General features: G+C 38.2%; 2 protein-coding genes across 13 annotated transcripts in view; one reads left to right on the plus strand and one right to left on the minus strand.

Annotated features, from left to right (window-relative positions):
- Positions 1-11,532, plus strand: part of LOC120626980 (heterogeneous nuclear ribonucleoprotein R) — a 35,792-nt gene extending 24,260 nt beyond the window's left edge. For 5 of the 11 annotated variants that reach the window (XM_039894808.1, XM_039894811.1, XM_039894805.1 and 2 more), the window contains 6 exons: positions 189-334; positions 1,841-1,935; positions 5,069-5,211; positions 5,785-5,844; positions 8,419-8,563; positions 10,531-11,532. In XM_039894808.1, coding sequence (XP_039750742.1) covers positions 189-334; positions 1,841-1,935; positions 5,069-5,211; positions 5,785-5,844; positions 8,419-8,563; positions 10,531-10,637 — 696 coding nt within the window. In that variant the 3' untranslated portion in view covers positions 10,638-11,532. Of the gene's footprint in view, positions 1-188; positions 335-1,840; positions 1,936-5,068; positions 5,212-5,734; positions 5,762-5,784; positions 5,845-8,418; positions 8,564-10,530 lie in introns of those variants that run through there. The other 6 variants (XM_039894813.1, XM_039894815.1, XM_039894810.1 and 3 more) reach the window with 5 other exon arrangements.
- A 5,899-nt stretch (positions 11,533-17,431) lies between these two features.
- Positions 17,432-23,133, minus strand: part of LOC120626810 (cubilin) — a 127,747-nt gene continuing 122,045 nt past the window's right edge. For both annotated transcript variants that reach the window (XM_039894561.1, XM_039894560.1), the window contains 3 exons: positions 22,508-22,637; positions 21,454-21,635; positions 17,432-17,627 (listed from right to left, as the gene is read on the minus strand). In XM_039894561.1, coding sequence (XP_039750495.1) covers positions 17,551-17,627; positions 21,454-21,635; positions 22,508-22,637 — 389 coding nt within the window. In that variant the 3' untranslated portion in view covers positions 17,432-17,550. The remainder of the gene's footprint in view (positions 17,628-21,453; positions 21,636-22,507; positions 22,638-23,133) is intronic.

Below are 23,133 nucleotides of genomic sequence, written 5' to 3' on the forward strand. Positions count from 1 at the left end.
GAAACACTGTAAAATGAAGTTGAATAACATTAAAACCAAACAGAAGCAACGAGGCAATTATCAAATAGCTGTACTATATATTGCTGCAGAATTTTTTTACAGATTTTTTTCGTAGCATTACTTAATCTTTGATGTTCGAGTTAGAGTTAAAGAAAATGGCTTATTTGTCTTTTATTGTCATATGATAGGCGATGCAAGAAATAGACGGCAAGGATATGGGAGGTGCGCGACTGGAGGTATCGCTGGCGAAACCACCTTCAGACAAAAAGAAGAAGGAAGAAATACTACGGGCACGCGAACGTCGCATGACGCAGATGATATACGGACGCGGGGGGTACGTTGCTGAACCCTTTATACTATCTTCTCTACCGAGGTAGACGCGCTATTTGATAGAATAGAATAAAATAAAATAAGCTTATTTATCAGAACCACAAAAACAGATTTGCATAAGGAAAAGTATAAAAATACTAATTTCTAGTAGTAGAAACTTGTATCTTGCTCTTTTGTATAGTAACTTTTTTCGTATTAATTGTCTCAGTGCGAAATCTCTTATTATTATCTACTTTTGAATAAAGAGAATATTTTTAAAATTATATTAAATAACAAAAACATACATTCGAGATGCCTTCTGACACAGGCGCCTCCAGTCGTAAACGTTTACAGTAATTTTTATTTATCCAAATAAAATATTATTTTTTTTACAGTTAGTATTACGAAAATAACTTTTTCATTTATTACTATATATTTATTTTAAAACACTTGTTAATTTTTTTACCGTCCACGTAATGAGACAAGTATAAAAAAATATATGAGTATGGTGCTTCTTGATGTCAATAATTTTATTCCCGCCATCATAGCGTGCCGTTTCTTAATTAAAGCTTTATTTATCTGGGACAGGCGATTTTTTTAACTGCAGGAAATGTAGAAAAAAGCGTTTACGTACGCTTAGTAAAAGGGAAAGAAAGTTACTAAGAACCATTAGAAGTGACTGAGAAACATTATATGTACTACAAAAGAAAAAAGTATACTTTAAAATATTTAGTACCACTTAAGAGATAAAGCCGTTGTCACTTTTTAAATCATATTCTGAAGATGGTGCCAATTCTCTAAAGTAATTTGACATGTCTAAAAATCATAATTTTAGACTGGTCAATTTAGTTTTAGATTATAATTTGTTTTCAACAATTATTTAGGATTTATCTACAACGGAACTGGCATCATTAGCATCCACTGTCCCAGATAAACAAACATGCTGTATTACTAAAAAATTGTATATTGTATAGTTTTATTGTAATAATATTTCACACGCATAGGCCACTGGACCGGTCGATAGAGAGAGAGAGAAATGTTTAGGGGGTTGACTGAAATTAAAAAGAAAAACAATAACATTTATAATAAAATCAAGATTTCGGAACGACTTTTGTTATTTATTGTTCACAACTTAACGCACGTTTAAAAATACACATTGTATTCTTTAATTGAAATGTGGTATTTTAAAAGAATCGATCAGTTTCTCAAAATGGCTAGAGAAAAAAAGAGGGTAACTATTTCTATTCATATCATAATTCCTCAATTTAATTTGAAATAAAGAAAAATAACCGCACGGTTTTCTGAACGGTAGTTATACTTTATTTTCTTAATTCCTTTCATTTCGGTATTTAGGAGAAAAACGTACGATTCCTTAAATAGCCAGAGAAAAATAGAGATTTTCTTATTTTTAAATAATCCAAAAATTAAAAATGTGCTATACGTTATTCGGAAATATTTTACTGGGGTTGTATAGGCGGGTATCGCGCGCGTGGTCTAGTGGCGGTGGGTAACGTGTCGTGTGTAATGTCAGATTTGATTGGTGCAGCTGCTCGCCGGTGCACGGAGTGATGCGCGGCCGCACGCCGCAGCCGCAGCCGCGTCCTCCACAGGCGCGCGGTGACTACGGTCAGTATGGCGACCCCTTTACGAGCACACGATGACTGTACCACTCTTACACACCATTGAAGGCTACACGTGTAACGACACGCGCGAGAGCGTATTTAAGCAAAAATCAATGCGTGACGCAATCAAGACATTATAGTGTAAGTTTTCAAGTAATCGAAACTAAGGCCGGTGATTCGTAAATCTGTCAAAGAGCTTTGAATATTTTGGCTTACCTAATCGTCTAAAATATTAGCGGCCTACGACAGAATGAATACAAATAAATATTTTCTGAGACAGAATCTTCTAAAATGTCAGGTTTCACAAATTCAAGCAGTCAAAAGGTTGCTAAACCAATACTAAAATATTCAAACCCCTTTGTATGTAATGTTTGGACATCCGCATTATACGACAGATTTATGCTAACGTCTATGTAGTGTTTGGTTACTTAAAAACGTACAATCTGGACCCTGAACTTACATACTTCACACAGTAAATTACAGTTTAGAATACATTTTCAAACATTTAAAAACACCCTCGAGCGATGCGTGAGTTTGTGGTTCACTAACAGAACAGAAGTGAACCAATTTCCTCGTAAAAAGATCAAGAACCGTATGACCGCTAAGTTGTAACTAAGGTGCGAATTTCTCGAGTTTCACGTGAACCGTTACACGTGTGACCTGCAACGTATCAACATTTGTAACATGCGTACGCACTTTAGTGCGTGTAAGTGGGTGATGTTGGATTGATTTTTATCAAAATTATCATAGTTGAAAAATTGATTGGTGAAGAAAAAACTGCAGCAGCTTTACGATTCAGTTAAAGGTACATCCCACTTCTGACGTTGGAATATAACTCTATGAATACCACATATTGTGAATTTTATCCTCCTGCTCATAAATTATTTTTATCACGAATGCATACATCCGTTGCTCTGCTGTGTAAAAGGAGAACAAACAAACAAATGCACTTTCACATTTATAATATGAGTGGGGATTCGAACAGATGTTTCGCCGAATTCCCATCTGTTATTACGTCACGTTTTCCATCACAAAACGCGGAACATTCACCTGCTGTAAGAGCAGTCGAGTTCACACCTGCGTCCTTGTGCGACTTAACCCTTATTTAACTCAACCCTCAACAAACACCTATTCAAATGCCTAAACTTGAATCGCATTGTGTTCAAACGTTTTCATTTCTATTCAGCAGTGATCACCGTGCATTGTTCATTGTGCTATTTAATTTGGACATATTTGTGGTAATTCTGTTGTCAACACATTTTGGCGATTCGTTGACAAGACTAAAGAGAGCGTTAAAATTTCACAAGGTACAATGGAAGAGATATATGATATTTGTTGTGTTTAATTAAAGCGTGGGATTGGTGTGCAAATAAATTAGGTTAGGTTAAACATGTGTCAACGATAAGTGTGCTTAGATTGAGAAGCATACCTCTGGCGTAAACCAAAGGTATGCTTCTTAATCACGTTTCACGTTTCTCAAACTCTTCTAGCATATTGTATCACGTTTGCGGTACTAATACGACAAACGTGATAGAATGTGCTAGGAGAAGACATGCGTTTGCTTTTCGAATTTCATGTTTACTAGATGGGTATTTTAAGCTGGTGTGTATATGTAAGTTACAGTAACTGATGGTTGATCGATTTTGGATATCCGAAGAACACTTTCACTCTTTCTTCGTACCTCGAAGAGCACGTTATTCCAGGTAAACATAAGAACAGCGTCATGAGCTATATGGGATATGTAGCTCTCTTGAGATGGAATTATGTGGCCATCAGTGATATATTAATGATGGTGAAGATTGGGTTTCAATTTTATTTTACTTTCGTTACCATTTACTTTGTAACATTTTTGCCCGACTATAATATGTGATTTTGTGTATCTACGGTTACAAGTAACAAATGGAATATAGGATGGATATTGGATAAACTTGTAACAATAATAAGGTTATTATAAAAGAGAATTTAATAGCAATCGGTATAAAAATCAATCCAACATAGCCAATAGAAAGAGTTTGAAGAATTGTGAGGAGATACTTTATATGTACTTTTGCTAGTAAGAGTATTTCTTAAGACAGATGGCACTCTTCACAATCTTTCCTTGAAAAGGAACCTGATTTGACACAAACACAAGATTACACGGTGTGGAATCCACGCGCACACGCAGACTTTGCTACTGATCCCTTACTAACAAACTTGGATGCGAAAATAGACTGAACGATCTCGATTCTAGTCTGAAAAAGTGAAGTCGCGTTAACAAAGTAAAAGATAGTAGTATAATGAAGCTCAGGGTTAATTTTAAGTGAATATTGTTAGTGTAAGATGTAGTATGATGGACTATCATATCAATCAGCAAAGAAAGTCTAATTAAAATGGTTTAACGCCTCCTGTATGGTGTTTAATCGGTGTGGCATCGAAATTTAAACCAATAATTAACTGGAAACTCCTAAGGAGTTTAGGGTTTTTCAAATTATGCTCTTTGTGTTATGAAATTTCTACTGGTTCCATTGTTCGCCCTTACTTTGTTTATAGTTTTAGAATCCTCGGTGTATTTTCGTATCCATATTACATGTTTCATAACGCTATTTTCTAGGCTAGAATTAATGACAGCTAGGTTTAAGTAGGTTCTGCATGGTTTCGGACTAAAGATGTAGAAGAATCTGGAGATATCAAATAAATCAACCTTTGTGAGGGCTCTTATTTCAATGTAACATTAACAAACCTAACAAACTCCCGAGTGCATGCTTGATATTAAAGTTACCATTGTCATTGACCCGCAGTGTTTCAACTTGAGATACTGATCACCCTGTTTTACATCGCTTTCAGTATAGGTTTTGGTGGTGGGAGAACGGAATGCAATCTGCGGGGGAAAAAGTCCAAATTCAAAATTCATTATGCCCAGAAATGAAGATTGATCGTGATTTGTTTTCATAGCCGGGATATAGATTGTGGACGATGCATGCTTTTTTCGTGTGTCGGTCTGGAGCGCGCGTCGTGCGCTGGTGTGTGTATGTGTAAGCGCAGGAACAGGAGGCCTTGGTGCCTTGTCGGCCGAGCGACGCAGCTCGCCGCCACGGTAGCTTGTAAGTTAGCGTTAGTTTAGCTTAGCCTCTAAACAGGCCTGTGTTGTGTGTTTATAGATTATGATTACGACTATTACGGGTACGGGGATTACCGAGGTGGCTACAATGAGCCATTTTACCGGTACGATGAGTTCTATTTTGATTACGCGGGGCCACCGCAACCGTCCGCCGTCCGCCAGCCTCCCAACAGAGCGCAACCGGTGGGTCCCACACACACTAACTAATGTTATCATATTATTTTACTAGTCACTAGACCGCTGTACTCATCATTGTTACCTTTCGGTTTTTTTTGATTTGCCAAATTTTTTTCATCTACTCTTCACTTTTTTGTTTGTTATTATTTTTGGTTGGATCCCATCCTAGAATGGAGTCAGTGACTCGGTAAAGCCGGTAGTGTGTAGGCCTGACGGTGGTGATCGCGGCGGCGCGGCGGGCGGGCGAGGGGGCGGCGCGGGAGGGATCGCACCATCAGGTCTGCATGGCCGCCCCTCCACTAACGCCCGACTCACCTCTCCCTGTTGCGTCAGCCGAGCGGCAGCTAGTGCCGGCTCGGCGCCCATTCCTCATCCGTAGCGCTTCGCTTCGCTCGCTTTGTCACTAACCTCATAACACGCTTCGTGCTTTTGCCCACTGTCGCATTCATTTATTTTAGTTGAATGTTTTGGAATCTCGAACGCTCGAGTAACGTTTTTATTTAAATTTCTCGTTGTTGCAACGAGGTAGAGAATATGTTAAGAAGACTTACTGACCCGCTTGGTAAATGCCTCACTCAGGACGACGAGCTCGCTCTCGGGCCCAACTCGCTTTACTACGATCTAACTGGAGGCATTCAGGTACCAAACTGCGTTACCTTCCGTAAACGGGTGTGTACCGTCCGGTTGGGTAACTTTGCCTTTTAATGTATCTTTGGCAGGTAACGAAAAATTGCATTTTATTGTTTTTTTTTTTTGAATGTAGAACACATTAAAGAACAATCGTTTTTTTTATTAGTTAATTGTGATAAAAACAATGATTTCCCATTTTTCGCTGTCTGAAATAGTAACATTAATATTCATCGTTATCCAACTTGACTGTATGTAGACTCTGAGAAAATTGTCGATGTTGTTTCTATGTTTAGATGTTGAACGTAGTATTAAATAACGTAAGTTTGAATGTACCGACATTTTATAGAATGCGACTTATAAAATATGGTATTTATTATTGTATAGTGTAGTAGTAGGTACCTGATTGTTTCTTCATTACATTACTGAACTATATTATTTTAGCGTTATCTTTGTATCACTTAGCTTCAGTTACTGTTTATTTGAAGCATGATAGATTAGGTTTAAGTGACAATATTTACGCAAGTTACACACAGTGCCTGTGCAACGTAATTTGCGACTATTTCAACCGCACGAAGAACTCTTGACAAAATAACGTAACTCCGACATATAACGTTCTAAACGTTATGTGTCCGAGTTACGTTATTTTGTCAATTTTGTATGGAGTTATTAATCGCCAATAAATCGCTGTCCATACAAAAAGACATATTTTTGTTACGCCTTCGTCCGGGAAAATACGATGGCTTACGCCAGTTTACTAAACAGGCACTTAGTGTAATTCCAATACTATAAAGTCTATACAAGACGGTATTTTGAAGATCGGTCAGTGAAGCGTGACCTATTTTAACAGGAAATCGAAACTGAAAGGTTTACTACTAGATGTTAAGTCTGAGCAAGTTGTTTATCGAGAATTTTGGTATCGTAGGTAAGTTTTGTGCAACGTAGAGGAATTGTTCTTACAATAATCCTAGAGAAATGTGCAATATTTCGTAATTTTGATTAATTTCTCAAAATTGCAATTTAGAAGGTTTCTCTAAGTAAAGAAAAATATTTTGTACTATAAAATTTTCACCACAATATGCTTTATATTTTAATGATTATAGATTTTACATCACTGACCGATTTAAAAAAGGAATCCCTGTAAATAGGGCTTGCAAAGATGTATTATTAATCTTTTCGTAATGTTAAGCCAACTTAATATTGGTAAATTAGATATTTTACTATATTATAATATCGTATCAACAGTCACCAATATATAAGTAGGTGTTGTAGAATGTAGATGTCATCTAGAATCTAGATTAAAGTTAGATCTAGATTAGTGACTGTAGATTTAACTTATTGGTGGCTGTAGATATATGTTCAAACGAATTACACTGGTGCTCATTTCTTAACGAAACTATAGACTGGTGTTAAAGTAGTGTTATCTTTATCACAAAACTACCGGCCGAACAGCAGACTACTGCCTATCTGTTTTGTGCAGACTTGTGTAAAAAAAGAAACTAGCACCAATTTAAAGCTTACCCTCGCTCTATGCACTGGTACTCTAGGAGTTTTCAAAATTGAGAGGAGCTAGTACAAAGTCTTACGTCAAATACAACAAGGTACGGAAATTACAATGAACATTAGAAAATTTATCACGTTTTACTGTATTTATTTCCGCGGGGAAATATAACGGGAACATGCTTCCAATCGGAACATTTGAGCATCAAGCGAATCGTTGATGTAACTTTAGTTTAGGGTACAATGAACAAATACCATGATATATCATGAAAATTTATTGAATACAATTATTATTTAAAATGTAAACATTAATAATTATCATAACATTATAAGAGAGCCACAAAATAAGTTCTTTATATACTTATCCACCCAGGAAAGGAGTCTTAATGAAGTACGTGCTTAATTTGGAAACGTGGTTAAGGAATGACAAATTAGTGAGATACTGGTATTCTCTGAAACAACACCTTCGTCTCATGAACACTGTCTCTATTATTCTAGCTAGATTTATACATGTATTTAAATAAAACGTCAAGTACTTAACTGCTGAACGGTTTTGTCTGCCTTAATCCACTGAAGCTGCACCTTGTTATTCAATATTGAATTGTACGGAGTATGATTTTGAAGTATTCAGCGTGCGCCAGTGCCAGCAGCGAGGGTATTAACATAAGTGTAATGAGAATAGAGTGAGTTTACTCGTGCGCCGCAGGGTGTGATTCGGAGGAGTGCTGATATTCCTCCTACCCGCGACGCGTGCGGTAGGCCGACTCGCCTTGCTTTATGGTACTCTCAATGAGTCCCTTGGTACACGATTTGCTCGCAATCGAGGAGTTGTTTACGCATATCAAACTCTGTATCTTCAAAGTAAAATGGACTTAATGACTGTGTCTTAAGACTCAGGGAATTGTCAGCTATAATGAAATACAGATACGATCCGTTTTGCTCCGATGTGCAACATTTCCATACTCGAAAACGACTCCTCGATTGCGAGCGAGCAAATCTCGTACTAAGGCTACAGTTAACTCGCTGTATACTCATTGCGCGATGGCATAGTCTGCGAGCGCGTTTTAATGTGTGTGTCCTGCGCAGGGGGCTGGGTCATGTGGGACAGCCGCGCGATGGGCGCGGCGCGGGGCCGTGGCTGGGGCCCGTGGTGGTGCGCGACGCGCCGCTCGTGGCCGCCGCACGCCCAGCGCCATGCGTGGCAACCCGCGCGCCAAGCCAAGTTTACCAGGTACGACCGCCACCGCACTACGGCAACCGGCCTTCGGTTGCGGAGTGCTGCTGGATGAGGGTACTCGAAACTAATATGCCCGTTTTCACTAACGACGAACAAGGCAATGCCTAAGTATGTAACCCCTATTAAAAAAGAATAAAAAGCATACATTTACCTTGCACTAACCGATTTTCACTATCGATTTTCTTTCATCTGTCAAGTGTCAGTTTATGAGTTCCACAAACATTACACACCGCAGAATCGGTGCCGCAACGTCGTGAGTCATTACCTAAGAGTTGGTGGAAAGGTTTTATTCTCTACGCATCGCCTAAAATTGCAGCCGATTTAAGCGTTTCCTGTGTTTAGTGAAAACGGGCATTAATTACCTATGTAGTTCTTCACAGCGGAAAAATTCTTCTTCTCAGATAATTCTTCTCTTACTCTTACCCTAAGACTTTTTACGTCATTATCATGCCACTAAAGAAAACGAGACAGTTGTTTGAATGCTCAAGGCATGGAGAGATTTGTCAAATTGCTCGCAGTTGGCTGCATGGACTGTAATGTGTTTACAAATAACTAATGCTTCATTATCATCATCATCATTAAAGACCCATTTCCGGCCGATTACTGGGCAAAGGCTCCTCAGAATGAGAAGGGCTTAGGCCGTAGTTCGAGCTGGCCAATTACGGATTAGACTTCACATTCCTTTAAGAATGTTATGGAGGAGGCATGTAGGTTTCCTCACGATGTTTTCTTTTACCGTTGCATGTGATATTTTAATTGCTTAAATCAAAAACGCACATATTCCGAAAAGTTTGAGTTGAGTGCCTGAGATCGCACTCCACCCGAAAAGGAAGCTGAGCCCACAAGTACTAGGTTTCATCGCATATCTATTTATCCAGTCAGATTTTAATTAATATAATCCTTAACGGACCAAAGAATGGGTTATTTCTTGGCAAAAAGAAGTATATTATGCGACAGGACACAAGATGTTCTTACCTCCTGTCTTCATTGGATGTGAATCCAATATCATATGATTACTAGCAATAAATTCTAAATTTTACATCATGAAGAAAACTTTGGACTCTCACTCGGTCGGCCCTTCGTATAAGTATCCATTTCTACTTTGTCTCTGACCCCTTCTCTTTTATTTCAGCTTGTTTAATGGTTTGCGTGTAATCTGGATTCTTATTTATTTATTGGTAACTATCCCACAACCTTATCCTAATCCTGTTCATCCGTATCCTAGTCCGATCTACCACAAACTTTGTTATAGAGCTCGATCGGCCTGAGTGTCCAAGTTTTCTTCTCGGTTGAAAGTTTGTGGAAGATCTTCATATATATTAATTTATCCAGACATATTAAAAGTAAAAAGTCACATGTGTAAAAACGTCGTGAAACTTCGGAACCTGTAGGTCTGAGGTCTACATCTCTTCAACAAGGCGTTGATGTTGATGAGAGGTGTTGAGGGGAGATGGGGATGCAGTCTTAACATCTCTTTGCTCTATAGTCAATACCGCTCTAAAGTTATTTATCCTGGATGCTGCAGTCTAAGATGTTATGCGCTAAAAAGGCTTAGTTTATTATGGCACGTCCTGTCAGTGCTAGTGCAAACTGAAAACCTCGATGTCGATCTTCCAAATTTTTCGTAAACGTGGCCTGGAGCTCGAAAAGCCTAATCTGTCTGAGTAGACTCAAATTGTATGGAGGTTTTCGAACATAATAATAAAGTTATCAAAGTAATAAAACTTGTGAGGGCCAGCGACTAGAATCGAATGTATTACATTTAACAATGTCCCTTAGTTGATCAAAACTCCATGCAATTATAAATACATCTTTAAGCATTTATGATTCATTCATTCATCACTGTTGTTTTAGCCTTTTTTTCATATAGGCACTAAAAATTCCGTCAGAATTGACCATACCGTCAAAGATAAACTGTTGCGTAGCTCAGTCAGTTAGATTTGGACGGGCGGGTGTTGCAGGTAAACGCAAGCTCGACGGGGGTCAGCAGATCGCTGGGGGGGAGCGCGAGAGCAAGCGGCGGCTGGGCGCGGCGGCGGCGGCGGCGCGCGGCTGGGCGGGCAGCTAGTGGCCGCAGCCGCACGCCGCCGCACCGCAGCCGCAGCCGCGCCGCAGCCGCCGCGCGGTGGAGCCCCTGTCCGGGAGACACTACAAGCTGCGCAGGGGAGCACTCGCACCGCGCCGCCACGGAGCCGCGGTCCCGGTTACGTTCACGCCGGTTCCTCCGTCCTAGAGCTGCTAGCGGAAGAACCGTTCCACTTTTTTCTATATATGTGTTTTTTTTATTTGATTTTCACGTTTTCGATTTTGTATCGCGACGATTCCGTAAAAATCTTAAAGTAGGACGTTATGAAATGTTTCGAATGTAAGTTTCCCGTTATGCTTATGTTTCACCGTCGTATTAGCCGTACGTGTTTATATTCTTTATTGCGGAGGGCGCGCGGCCGCGTTGCTGTTGGCGCCGCGCGCGGGGTCGGCGACCCATCGACTGTCTGTTTTTTTTAATACATGTTATTCAATATATTTTATTCCTGCGAACGCATTTTGCGATGTGATGTGTATTTTAGCAGTAATTATTATATTATAAGGAGTTTGACTGTTGTTTTTTGACATACTTACAACGTAGGTTACTGAGATGAAGTTGATGAAATGAAATAATGAACTCGCGACTCTACCGATTACGGCTAAAATAAAACAATATTGTAATATCGATAACATTTCCCAACTGTGTTCCTGCTTTAGTTTTTTGCTTTATTTTTATTACATATTTCCCTTTAAAATACATTAGTGTGAGGAAGTAGTATTGTAAAGTTCAGGATTTCTGCAATGTTTATTATTATCGCTGTACTACTAAACTTTTTTGTATTTCGACCACATAGCATGTCCATACTGTTAGAACTCTGTATCAATCTTGTATCAGTTAATATGTGGAATAAATTTGCAAAACTGTGTTTGCCTTATTACATGCTTGTTTTGTTAACTACCCTCATATCCTGAATTCTGAAAGAAGTTGTAAATTAAATAACACAGAAGGTGCCAATCATACCTTAGGGTCACAACTATGCATATATGCCAAATTTGGGAAGGCGGCCGGCGAAACTACCGGCTCGCACGTTGCTTTGGAAGTTTTAAAAGAAAACTGTCTCTCGTCATATAGCTACTCCAAGAAAATAGTACCTAACTTGGCTAGTTTTAGGCATTAATAACCCTGAATCTTTGGTCCAATTTAAAGCTTTTCTGCTTTTCTGTCTGAGCTTGTAGGAATCTGAGCTTTAAATTTATCAGTTTAACGACATCGTGGACTTTAAAATTGAGTGGATATTTTAGTGGCACCAAATCCACCGGAGTACCATCAGAAGTACGGCCAGAGGTACGATTACTCTGAAAGAACGGTAACAGTGAAAATTTGTATTCTCGCACATGGGCCACAACCCTAAATCCCGCCAGTGGCAAATTTCTGTAGTTAGCCGAAGCGACGACTCTAGTGTGTGGCAGCCATCGGCGTCAACCGTCTGCGACGAGTCGATATAAAACGTATTACAACTACCAAAAATTATAATACCGGTCAAATTAGTGATCATACACTATTGTATAATTTTGATTTTCACTTGTCGTCCGCCAGGTCCCTTAGCCCTATAACCCCCGGGTATCCACGTTCCGCCATGTACTCGCAGGACACTCATCCGTACGAAGTGTTATAAGTAGGTACCTATGTTAGTGTTCTACCGCCATTAGTTGGCGTATTTAACATAGATCTGCTACCGAATTTATTTTTACTAGTCTGTGGCACTCGACATAATCGGCAAAAAAAGTTTTTAATTTAATCTGCCTGTTTGTCTGTTCGCACATCAGATGGACCTACTGAATGCATTTAAATGAAAATTGGTAGAGGAACCTAATTTTAACTGTAGTAGGATACTTCGGGTTAACAGTTAACACCGAACACGTATCGGTGAGTCAAATTAAGTTAACATCGACGACGACGACGCTTTGTCAATGCTATGTGCACAGTAGTAGTGCTATGTTTAAAAACGTGTAATATGCATGTTGTTAGTGCTCTTAATAAATAAATAAATAAACAGTTAAGACTAATTTTTTTCTCGAAAAATAGAATAAGGGATGAAAGGTTTTGTCAATTACACACTAAGTATATCAAGACCGATTTTAATAAATCATTTTTTTTCAAAAGTCATCAGTGTAGGTCCGCTTAAATTTCGTGAAGATTGTTTTAATATCATTGGAGATAGAGGACATAACTTCTCAGCAGATAGCATCAAGTCACTTACCTAAGACTTAATGTAACTTTATACACATGCTAATTTTAGAAGGGTGAGACCTCTAAGCCTACATTAAAATATGATAACAATCGTTTTTTGGCTTCTTAATCTTCATAGTTCATCTAAGAGCACCAACCTACGACGTTGACTCCATTAAACGATTAGGTACTACTCGTTGTTATTGCTAGGAACTAAAACAGACTTACTACGCCAAATCTCCTTCACACCTCTAAAGTTAGTAACCCATCCATTTTCTCTTCAGTCCAGGTTGCTTATCCAGCGCAATCGACTATTTTTTGGTTCTGCTATTGGTTACATATCTCTCGATTAGCAGCCATTTGTGACAGGGATTGAAAAGTGTAAAAGGTAAGGTCAAACGTAGTAGGTCCCCGGGACGGTCATTTGCTGTTGACAATGGTGATTTCGCTATTGACAACATTGATCGCGGTAGTGAATCTACCTGTTTGTTATTAATTTTTAGCTCGACAGTCGACCTCTACTGATCTTAATGGAATTTGGTAGAGAGACAGTTTGCATCCTTGAGACGAGGTCCGATACGTTGTATCTCGGAAAAATACAAGAAAAGGTACCATTTCCTCATATAGTTTAAAAAAAGATATTAAGGTATTTAACGAAAGCAAACAGATCTTTCAAAAAATGTATGGAAAAAGTTAGCATTTTGATGTTATAAAAATTTTAAGCTCAGAAAAATTACTACGGAATACTTACTTTAATAACCTGGATGAAGTCGCTACGTCACGTTGTTAATCAAAATTACAATGTTGGTTATAGTTAAGTGAAGTAGAGAGCGTGTTTTAGTAACTTTGGCTTTGGGTAAACTATTTTTTACGGGCATTAATTATATCTCGAAGAAGTGAAGGTGAGTGCTTTTCCCTTAAATCTCCCTTGAGAGTTGGATGTATTCCAGAACCAAAGGTAGCCTGTTATTCTCCGTCTTTTCAAGTATATCTAAGCCAAAAATCTATTCGTTTGGTTGCTTAGTTAGGACGTCAAGGTAGGATAAAATAAACATTTATAATATTAAATCGAAAAACATCCTATTCATGTGTATGCGCACACAGAATTCAGAATAATTTTGTGCTATATGCCAACGATTTATTAGTTTGAAAAATTACCATCTGATAGACTTTAAGAAGGCATTCTTTCAGCAGTCGAACTGTTACAAACTGTATTGTAATTGTCATGGCTATCGGGAATTTCGTGTAAGGGGATTCTTGTGAACAACTTATTTCATTATTATATCGTTCAAAGGCCTGGCTTGTTCCAAACATTTATGGGTCAATCACAGATTTTTTTCTCAGAATGAGAAGAGTTTAAGCTTTATGCCGTAGTCCACCACAATACTCAATTACGGATATGGTAGACTTTCACACGCCTTAGAGAACAATGTGGGGAAACTCAATGGTGTAGATTTCCTAACGATGTTCTTCTCTGTTCTGATTGTTTAGGTTTAGGTGTGATAGCACCGGCAACTACGCCTTTCAGATCAAAACACAAGAATGCTGCTTGGAGTCAGAAATAAGCGTGGCGGTACTATTTCTTTGGGTAAGCTCTACTAAAACCATCGACATGTATTGTACCTACCTACCTACCGTAGGTACAGTACATGTCGGTGGTACAGTACATGTCGGTGATTATAACTAAACACCAATAAAGGCTTTCTCTTCTTCTTTTTAAAATTGTAGTGTTATTTTAAATGAGTACTGTGGTAGTTAAAGAGATTTGTCACAATAAGCTCCACTACAACTAAAAACCAATAAAAGCTGCCACCGTTTCCTTTCTAATTGAAATAGCAGTGTTGTTTTGTTAAATTGAAGGTAGGTAGTGAAATAAAACACGAGGTAAATGAAAAGTGTTGTATTGGTGTCTATTCACACGGTGTCCGGCGGCGTGGCCAGGCGGGCGCCGAGGGGGCGGGGCGGCGGGCGCGGGGGTGGCGGCGGGCGGCGGGGCGCGCGCCGGCGGCGCCGCCAGCACGCGGCCAGGGTGAGCACGCCGCCCCCCGCGCAGCCTGCCACCCACCACACCGCGCTCCCGGGCCCGCTGCTCGGCGACGCACTCTCGCCTGCGTGGATTCCAATACCTCTTTCCCGTGCGCAGATTACGTAACTTTTGCTCGTTTTCACTAACCCAGAAAACGCCTCAATCGGTTGCCTAATGATTTAGGTGACGCCTAGATAAAACGTTTCACCAACTTATAATTAAGCATGACTAACGACGTTAGGCGCCATATTCAGTAAAGACACAGATTCGCTGGCGCGTAAAGTTAAGGGGATTCGTAAACTTACAATAGATACATGAAGAACCAAATTCAATTCATGTTTAGGGCTTAATTTTTGCAAATGTCCACAAGCTACATCGCCAATGTCGTTTAGACAAAGAAAACTCATTTGATTACTTTAAATCGTTTTCGTACACTTTTGACAATAATTCATAGACAAGTTTTGAAGATTGGTGAAAGGTAAATCTAATCTTAGGAATCTCCTTACACATGGCGTTACTCGTGTAGGTATTGCCTTGTTCATCGTTAGTGAAAACGGGCATTAATTGCGATCACATGCAATAGTGGCAATCTTTGTTATTGACTACCTCTCTAACTCTTGGTGCTCTAACATCGAATTGAAACTTTAGTCAGCAAGGTATTTATTTAAATAATAAGTTAACCTAATAATACAAAATGGCTAATTCCTTGATTTACCTCGCGGGGAAAATTGGAGGAATTTTAATCGTGTCACCTACCTTCCTACTATCGAAAGAAAGCGAAGAAAACGCATTTGTAACAATATAAGAACAGCTAGTAATAGGTTAATAACAAAGTTAAGTGACGCTATTATACGACTTTCTTCTGACAATGAACAAAGCCCGAAAAATTACAGCTATATACGCTGCGTATTAATACTTATTTGTACAGACAGATTTCTTAAGGAGTCTATATAATAAAGAAATCGTCAGGAAAAATCTTTAAATAATTTCAGCAGGCGGTAGTATCTTAAATAATAAAGTGTAGTTAATGAATTTTTACAACAGATAAGCACACACAACTGTCATCTAACACGAACCTATCGTACACCAATCTATAAACTTAGTTACCAGGTCTTAAAGTAGTGCACTATTATTTTTACTGTGTAACACATAGCACTAGCGTTAAACATGTCAATTTATTTGAGATTACTTACACATGTTTGATATATTGGTACTACTACCTCCTTATTTTCCTTTTGATCCTAAAATGTTAGTGTCTATCTATCACATTGAGTGTTATATTAATGTTTAAAGCCAATAACAAAATTTGGACTATTGCCATGTGTCGATTTAGTTTCGTAATGCAGACCGCAAATTTAAGATGACCTGGTTTCACCACAATATTTTTTGTAGAACTCCAGATTGGATAGGGTGAAATTTGTGAAACATAAGGTAAATACTCCTGTAGAAAGATATGGGTAGAGGACTCAATTAAATTATCTTTCTATTGGATGGAGGTATAGATTTTAAACAAGGTATCAATTTTTATAATTTCAATATTTAAATAAGAACAAGCCTGAATTCCACTTATCAACCTATTGTGTCAACTAATTATTGGAACGATTTTTAGTTCTTAACATTGCACAACAAATTAGAATAGATTACAAATTGTCACGATAGCTTGCAAGTAGCTTCGTGACTTAGGTTTTACAATATGTATGCATACAAAGCAATCTATTAAGTTTCAGGATTATTCCCGTAAATATTGAAACCTTTTTTTTTAAATTAAATTTTAATAGGTTTTTTTTTTAATTTAGTTTTAAAAGACATGCATTTATTGTCTAATTTATAGGAAGCTGTACCTACATACATGATGCAAGATGATCGATGAAATCTTGATGCTAAAAGCAACGTATGTTAACTCATACTTGAAAGAAGCACGTCTTTGAATCATGATAATGATTGTATAAAAGTTTTATTTAGAACAAGTATTTAATCCCAGAGAAAAAATATTGCAAACTGATAAATTACCTGACTGAAGAAATGATCTTGGCTTAAATTCAATGATTTAGTCAAATAAGGTAGACCTAATGATTGCCAAGATGAAGAACCTTAAGAAAATGAACATAAAATCTTAATAATTAAACCACAAGTTAAGCCAGGTGGTAGACATAATGCCTAATAAATTTGTTTACACTCTATTTGTTCTAAACGTAAGGTGCTACTGAATACCTACGTTATTACGTACCTATCCACATCAATACTAAGTACAGTCTCGAGCAGTATGACACGAAAGAACGAAAATTGTTAGTTCAACTTTAATGTAATCTTACAACTTATAAGTAACTTTTATTTTAGACTAGCTGTTGCCCATATCCTTCGTCCACGTGTATTTCCGTTTTTTTTACAAATTCCGTGGGAACTGTTGGTTTGATAAATAGTACTCTACGTAATTTCAACTAACTCTATGAAAAAAAACAGGGCGATTGGTTGCTTAGTTCGGGCGTAAAGTAAGAACAAACAAACACACTTTCAATTTATGCTATTAGTGAAGATGATAGCCAGTGAAACCATGATGATGATGGTAGAAAAGGGAATTGAGAAGCTGAGCAGAATGATAGGACTAGAGGCACCACGTGCAAGGCGATAGCGAAGGCATTGTGGAAGCGGTGTGAAGGGGGAGGGTGAAGGAATATATAGACTCACGTGTGCAGCGCCCGGTCAGTGCGGGGCGGCGAGCACAAGCGAGAGGACGACGAGCGTGGCGCGCGGCACGGCCTGGCCCGACGCCGCACCGCCTGCGCACACCGCCGCGTCAGCCCGGGGACCGCCCCAACACATAACACAGCCCCAATTCCGAAGCGTTCGCACCAAAACGAAATTAAAAAATTATGCTTTTGGTAAAAACGTTCGAAATTTAAGCAGATTGCAGAATCAACCTTGACCGTTTCTCATAAAGCCTTGATTTAGATTGGTTTCAATTTATCTCGTAAGTTTACTACAACTGGTTGGTTCTGCAATCCGTATGCTTTCCAAAATTTTATACCAATGACTAGATACATCCTAAATATCATTTTGGTTGAATTCTGGAAAACATACGTTTATTTTTTATTTTCATAGAAATACTTGTTTCATATGTAAAGTTGCTATATAATTTATGGTATCAAATGTTTCGTGCTAGTTTAATTGACACAATATGTCAACACAATGATTATATTTCGTTTGATTCAAGTATTTCTAGCATTGGACACGGTTCCCCGGGACCTATAGTGCGATGACTCAATGCAAGCTTCGTCCCATAAGGAGTCCACACCTATTTTATACTAATTACAAAACGTTCAAATTTCTTTTTCACATCTCCCCTGAGTCATCACAGAATACAGGGTTAATTTTCGCTCAGCTGCAATTTTTTTAAGGATACATTTAGATGCAATATCCGATTAATAAAATAAAAAAACATGTTCTCTATTTCATGTTTTTTATGATACTGCGTTTATAAACAAAACATGGCCGCCGTGCCGTGCATTTAATCACACAGAACAAGTCCACTAAGTAAATGCCTCGGCGACCGCACATAGTGCCCTCGTGTTTATAAATAAGTTTTTATTGGCAATTTTCTGATCGATGTTGTTTAAAAACTAGACTTATGACTAATTAATCTTAAAATATTGCAGGTGGGCAAAAGTTAACCCTGTATAAGAATAAAGATTAAGACGAATTTTAAACAACTATTTAGGTGGAGCACAGTTTATGGATGTAGAATGACATAATATGTTATGTGAAGAGATTTAAAAAGTTTTTTAAAAGGAGAAACGTAGCTTGTAAATAAAAAGATCCACAATGTTGCAACATCATCAATATATTGCGCTATTTTTCACCAACAGATCAAATTTTCATTGATTCTAAACACCTACCAACTTTAAACATACAAGAATATCCTCTGAGACAAAGATTGCATTGAACCGTCAATACTGAGAAGGTAAAAGTACAGTGATTGTAATGTTATTTATGTTATTTAAATTTTACATTTAACAGTTCTACAGTGTTTACTTAAATACAATATCTTACAATTATTAGAGGAAAGCAGGAGTAAGCAGCAAGAAGCGTTTTGCATGATCAATTGACTGATGCCTTTGAAAATACACTTTTTCACACTTGAAATATGCCTACAGAAAACCTTTAACTTTTTCTAAAAATCAAGTTTGAGGTGAACATATGGCTGTTTGAAGTACAACTGGTACTGCTTACTCCATGAAAATCTACATTTATATTAATTAGTTATTTTTAAATATATTTTTGCAACAACAAAATGCAACTGTGTAGATACAATATTGTATGTGAAATTGCAAAGTGCGAAGAACGAGATACAAATAACAATGTAGTCTATAAATACTATTAATGGAAACTTTGAATCTGCACCTAATTAGATAAAATCTAATAATTTATAAAATTGTATACCATTCAAATTATCAATCTGATTTATCGTATACAGCAATCGGTAGTAAAGACTTTCATTAAATAGGCTTTTAAATAAAGTAAAATCTTCTCGAAACTGAATTATTTCACCATTATTAATGAACTAAAGTTATGGCGCCCAATGTTGGACTCGAGTCTCAATTGGGCGCCAATTCTATTTTTTACTTAATTACTTAGATTTTTAAATGTCCTGAGCATAAACAAGAAAGTGTTGACATAAACAAATAAAATATTATACATTTTTCCGACAATCTTTTGTACATCAACGATTACTTCATTAATCGTCTTAGCTTTACAAAGTCACAAATTATATTAGGTACGAAGATTAGAATTAATGGTTCAAAATTACATAATATTAACCTTACCTAAGGATAATCAATTACTTAGATTATATTTAGATTCCAAAAAAATATTATAGTATTAATATAATAATCTCTCTATATACTATAATACACTTAATTATAGATAAAACACGTATAGTATAAATACATTTCTCAAACAGGTGCGTTGTGCATGTGTTTTTTGTGCATTATTTACTGCAGTTAGTGTTAGCAAATGTCCAGCGCTATATGTTGTATGATTCTGTGATAATGATATTAATTGATTATTGTTATGCACAAGCCAAATTATCACTAACAAATTAAATGCATATTGTGTGTGTTGTTTTCAATCACGTGTTTATCATTAGGGTAACTAGCCACGGCCTAAGCCTTAGACCAGAAAAGAGTTTTAATCAATTATGTAATTGCTTCTGTCAAGTATATTATTGGGATTGGCACGGTAATAGTATGTGGTATATGTTGATCAATATACCGATCTTCTACATAAAGAGAGAGGGGCAATATGAACATTTCTAATTAACACGACATGAAGAATGTACTCGTATCTCCGTCGTATACTGTGTAATATAATACACATTATTTGACTTGCCACAGACAGTGGCAATGACAGTGGTTTTTATTCAGTTCTTCTGAGTGACCCTGATTCTCCAAGGCTTTAGCAACGGAATGTGTGAATGAAGAATACATATTGTTGTCTAAAACCTTTACTCCAGTAGTTCTGATGACAGACTAATTGTTTTTTTCCACAACGCGGATCGGTGGACTCCACACGCCATTGAGAACACATTGAAGGACTCTTAGGCATGCAGGAATCCTTACCGTTGAAGCAAGTGATATTTATACGACGTACTATTGATAAACTAATTTGGAGCAACTGCACTACAGCCCCCTAGCATCGTTCTCGGATGTTAACGTTGAGAAGTGAAATAAGTAATTCCTATTACATGCTGTGAGGGAAACGAGAGGATTGTTTTAATATCGTGGGATAGTAACGATGGAAATTCCGCTCCCGATCCTACCCTTAAATCTTGATAGCAATGGTGTTAATACTAAGTAAGGGTAATCCCCGTTATTTTGATCTGCTGAACCTAGGTGTCATTTCAGATGAGTATAAGAAGACACGCTTCACCGTAACTTAGTCTTTGGATCTGCTTTAAACTATTCATGTTATTTTGATCTGCTATCATAGCTGTCTTTGGATCTGCTGGAAGCTTTTAGTGTTGGTTTGCAGTAAGTGCGAATGAGGGTATCGTAAGTTAGGATTAGACCCTCAACTGCTTTAGGTGACTTCGCCTTGGTGTTATTCATGTTAATTACTAAGATAGTGTTATTCCTACATGCAACTGCTTCACCCTAACTAAGCTTTTGGATCTGTGTATGTTGATCTGCTGTCAGTGTGAATGAGGGTATCGTGTTTATAAACTAAGTTAGGGTAATCCCCGCCCCGCCACTGCTTCACCTTGACTAAGTCTTTGGATCTGCAGTAAACTATGGATGTTGGTTTGCTGTATTTGTGACTAACAGAATCTTTTTATCGCTAAGTTACGGAATGCCCCACCTGCTACTAGAACCGTGACTACGTCTTTGGATATGTTGTTAGCTACCCTTTACTGCTTCTAGGTGATACCGCCTTAAGATCTGCTGTATTAATGTTAGTCTGCTGTGAGTGTGAATGAGGGTATCTAGTTAGTATATTAGGTTAGGGTAATGCCCGCCCTCCACTGCTTTTAGATGATTAAAACCTGCTGTAAGCTATTGCTGGTGGCCTGCTGTGAGTGTGGGTGCGGTATCGTGTTAGCATACTAACAGTAATCCGGCTTGGCAGCGGACTGGCCGGCGCAGTGCTGCAGGCCGGAGCACGCGGCGCGGTCGGGCAGGCACGCGCCGGCGCACGCCGCGGGGCAGTTGTCGCCCGTGCCGCCCACCGTCACCTCCGACCAGATGGCTCGCCAGCCGCCCGCGCCCACCGACTTGTCCGCTATTATGAACCTGGAAATGCGTGTGACGGCAGATTGGAATACAGTTGTCACCACCCCTTTTCTGCCCGCGGAAGGTAGACTACTTAGAAGAAGAAGCCGCCAAGAAACTCAGCAGTCTCTCTTCCAACATTAAATATTTGCAATTTAATACTCCTATCTTAGACGAAATCAATGCAAGATGCAGGATCCCCACTATTTCCATCTGAAAACAGACTAATCCATGTTTTATGTCATTGCACTTATTGCAATAGAGGAATAGAAAAATATCATGGAGACAAGACTTATAAATGTTATATAGTAGGTACATATTCTACAACATAATTAAGTTTATTGTAAGAGGCTTTAAAAGCAGTTGTGATTAATATTATTAATTATTTAATATATAATGTAAATATACATTTGTCCCAGTTTATTAACCTTGTATAAGTTGTATAATTCATATTCTGACATATACTTATAGCTGTATTTATCATCCAACTATCTGTGCACTGACAAATTTAACTTGTTTGAATAAATCTTTAATTTTCATAAATTCCCAGTGTAGAGTTTGACGAGCTGAGCGAAGCGAAGATCATTGGAAAGAAGCAGGCGTTTGGCTCCGAAACTGGAGCATCCTAAGGAGATGTTGACTTTACAATGAATAATTGTTAAGTCAAGGTGCGAAACGTGCGTAGAGGGTATATTGCCGACGATCTGTTTGGTGTGGAGTATAAGGATTGAAGAAATTATAAATGACACCATGCAGATTATCCTGCTTTTCGCGGAGTATAGCAAATTAAGCTTAATTTTCATAATATGAAGCGAAGATTGATGCAGAACCAACATTTGTACACTACAACTACTGGCAATTATATTAAAGCCATGCTGAATAGTAATACTTACGAGAGTCGTATCGAGTTAGAGGTGGAGAGGTACTGCCAGCGGTCCGAAGGCGCCTTCTCACCGCACAGCTCGAGCGGCGGGCCCGGGCTCTCGTACCACAGGCGCAAAACGGCCGCCGGGCAACCGCGCTCTGCAAACCGACCACTTGTTCGTGCAGAACAGATCACGTCCTTACCTCGCGATATTAGTCTGAGGTAAGCTAAATTCCAGCACCTCAACCCAATCCATCCCCGCTTCATATGGGTTCACCGAGCTGTTTCCGAGCTTCGCAACTCTCTTGCGGTTCTTCTACGGATCTCCACATTTCGGATTTGATGATTCCAAGGATAGCTCTTTGTTCATCGCCTCCTAAGTTACTTCTTTCTTATGAGACCCATAGCTGTTGCAGTCGCGCCCCGCACTCTTAAGCGAAGCGTTGGGAAACCTCATTATGGTGATGAAGCTAAATTCCCGAACTGTATTTGTCGCAAAAATATTTTAAGTTCACAGTACATATTGCCCGCTATAGGTTTATCCCAAAACTATTTCTTATAATTACATAACTTGGTCTCGTTTTAAATTTCTCTTAAGTCTGGGACTTGGAATCTTAAGATTGGGATGGGTTATTTATGACTTAAGGTTGGTTA

This window comes from Pararge aegeria, chromosome 10, assembly GCF_905163445.1.
Source record: "Pararge aegeria chromosome 10, ilParAegt1.1, whole genome shotgun sequence".
Classification (NCBI taxonomy): Eukaryota; Metazoa; Arthropoda; class Insecta; order Lepidoptera; family Nymphalidae; genus Pararge; species Pararge aegeria.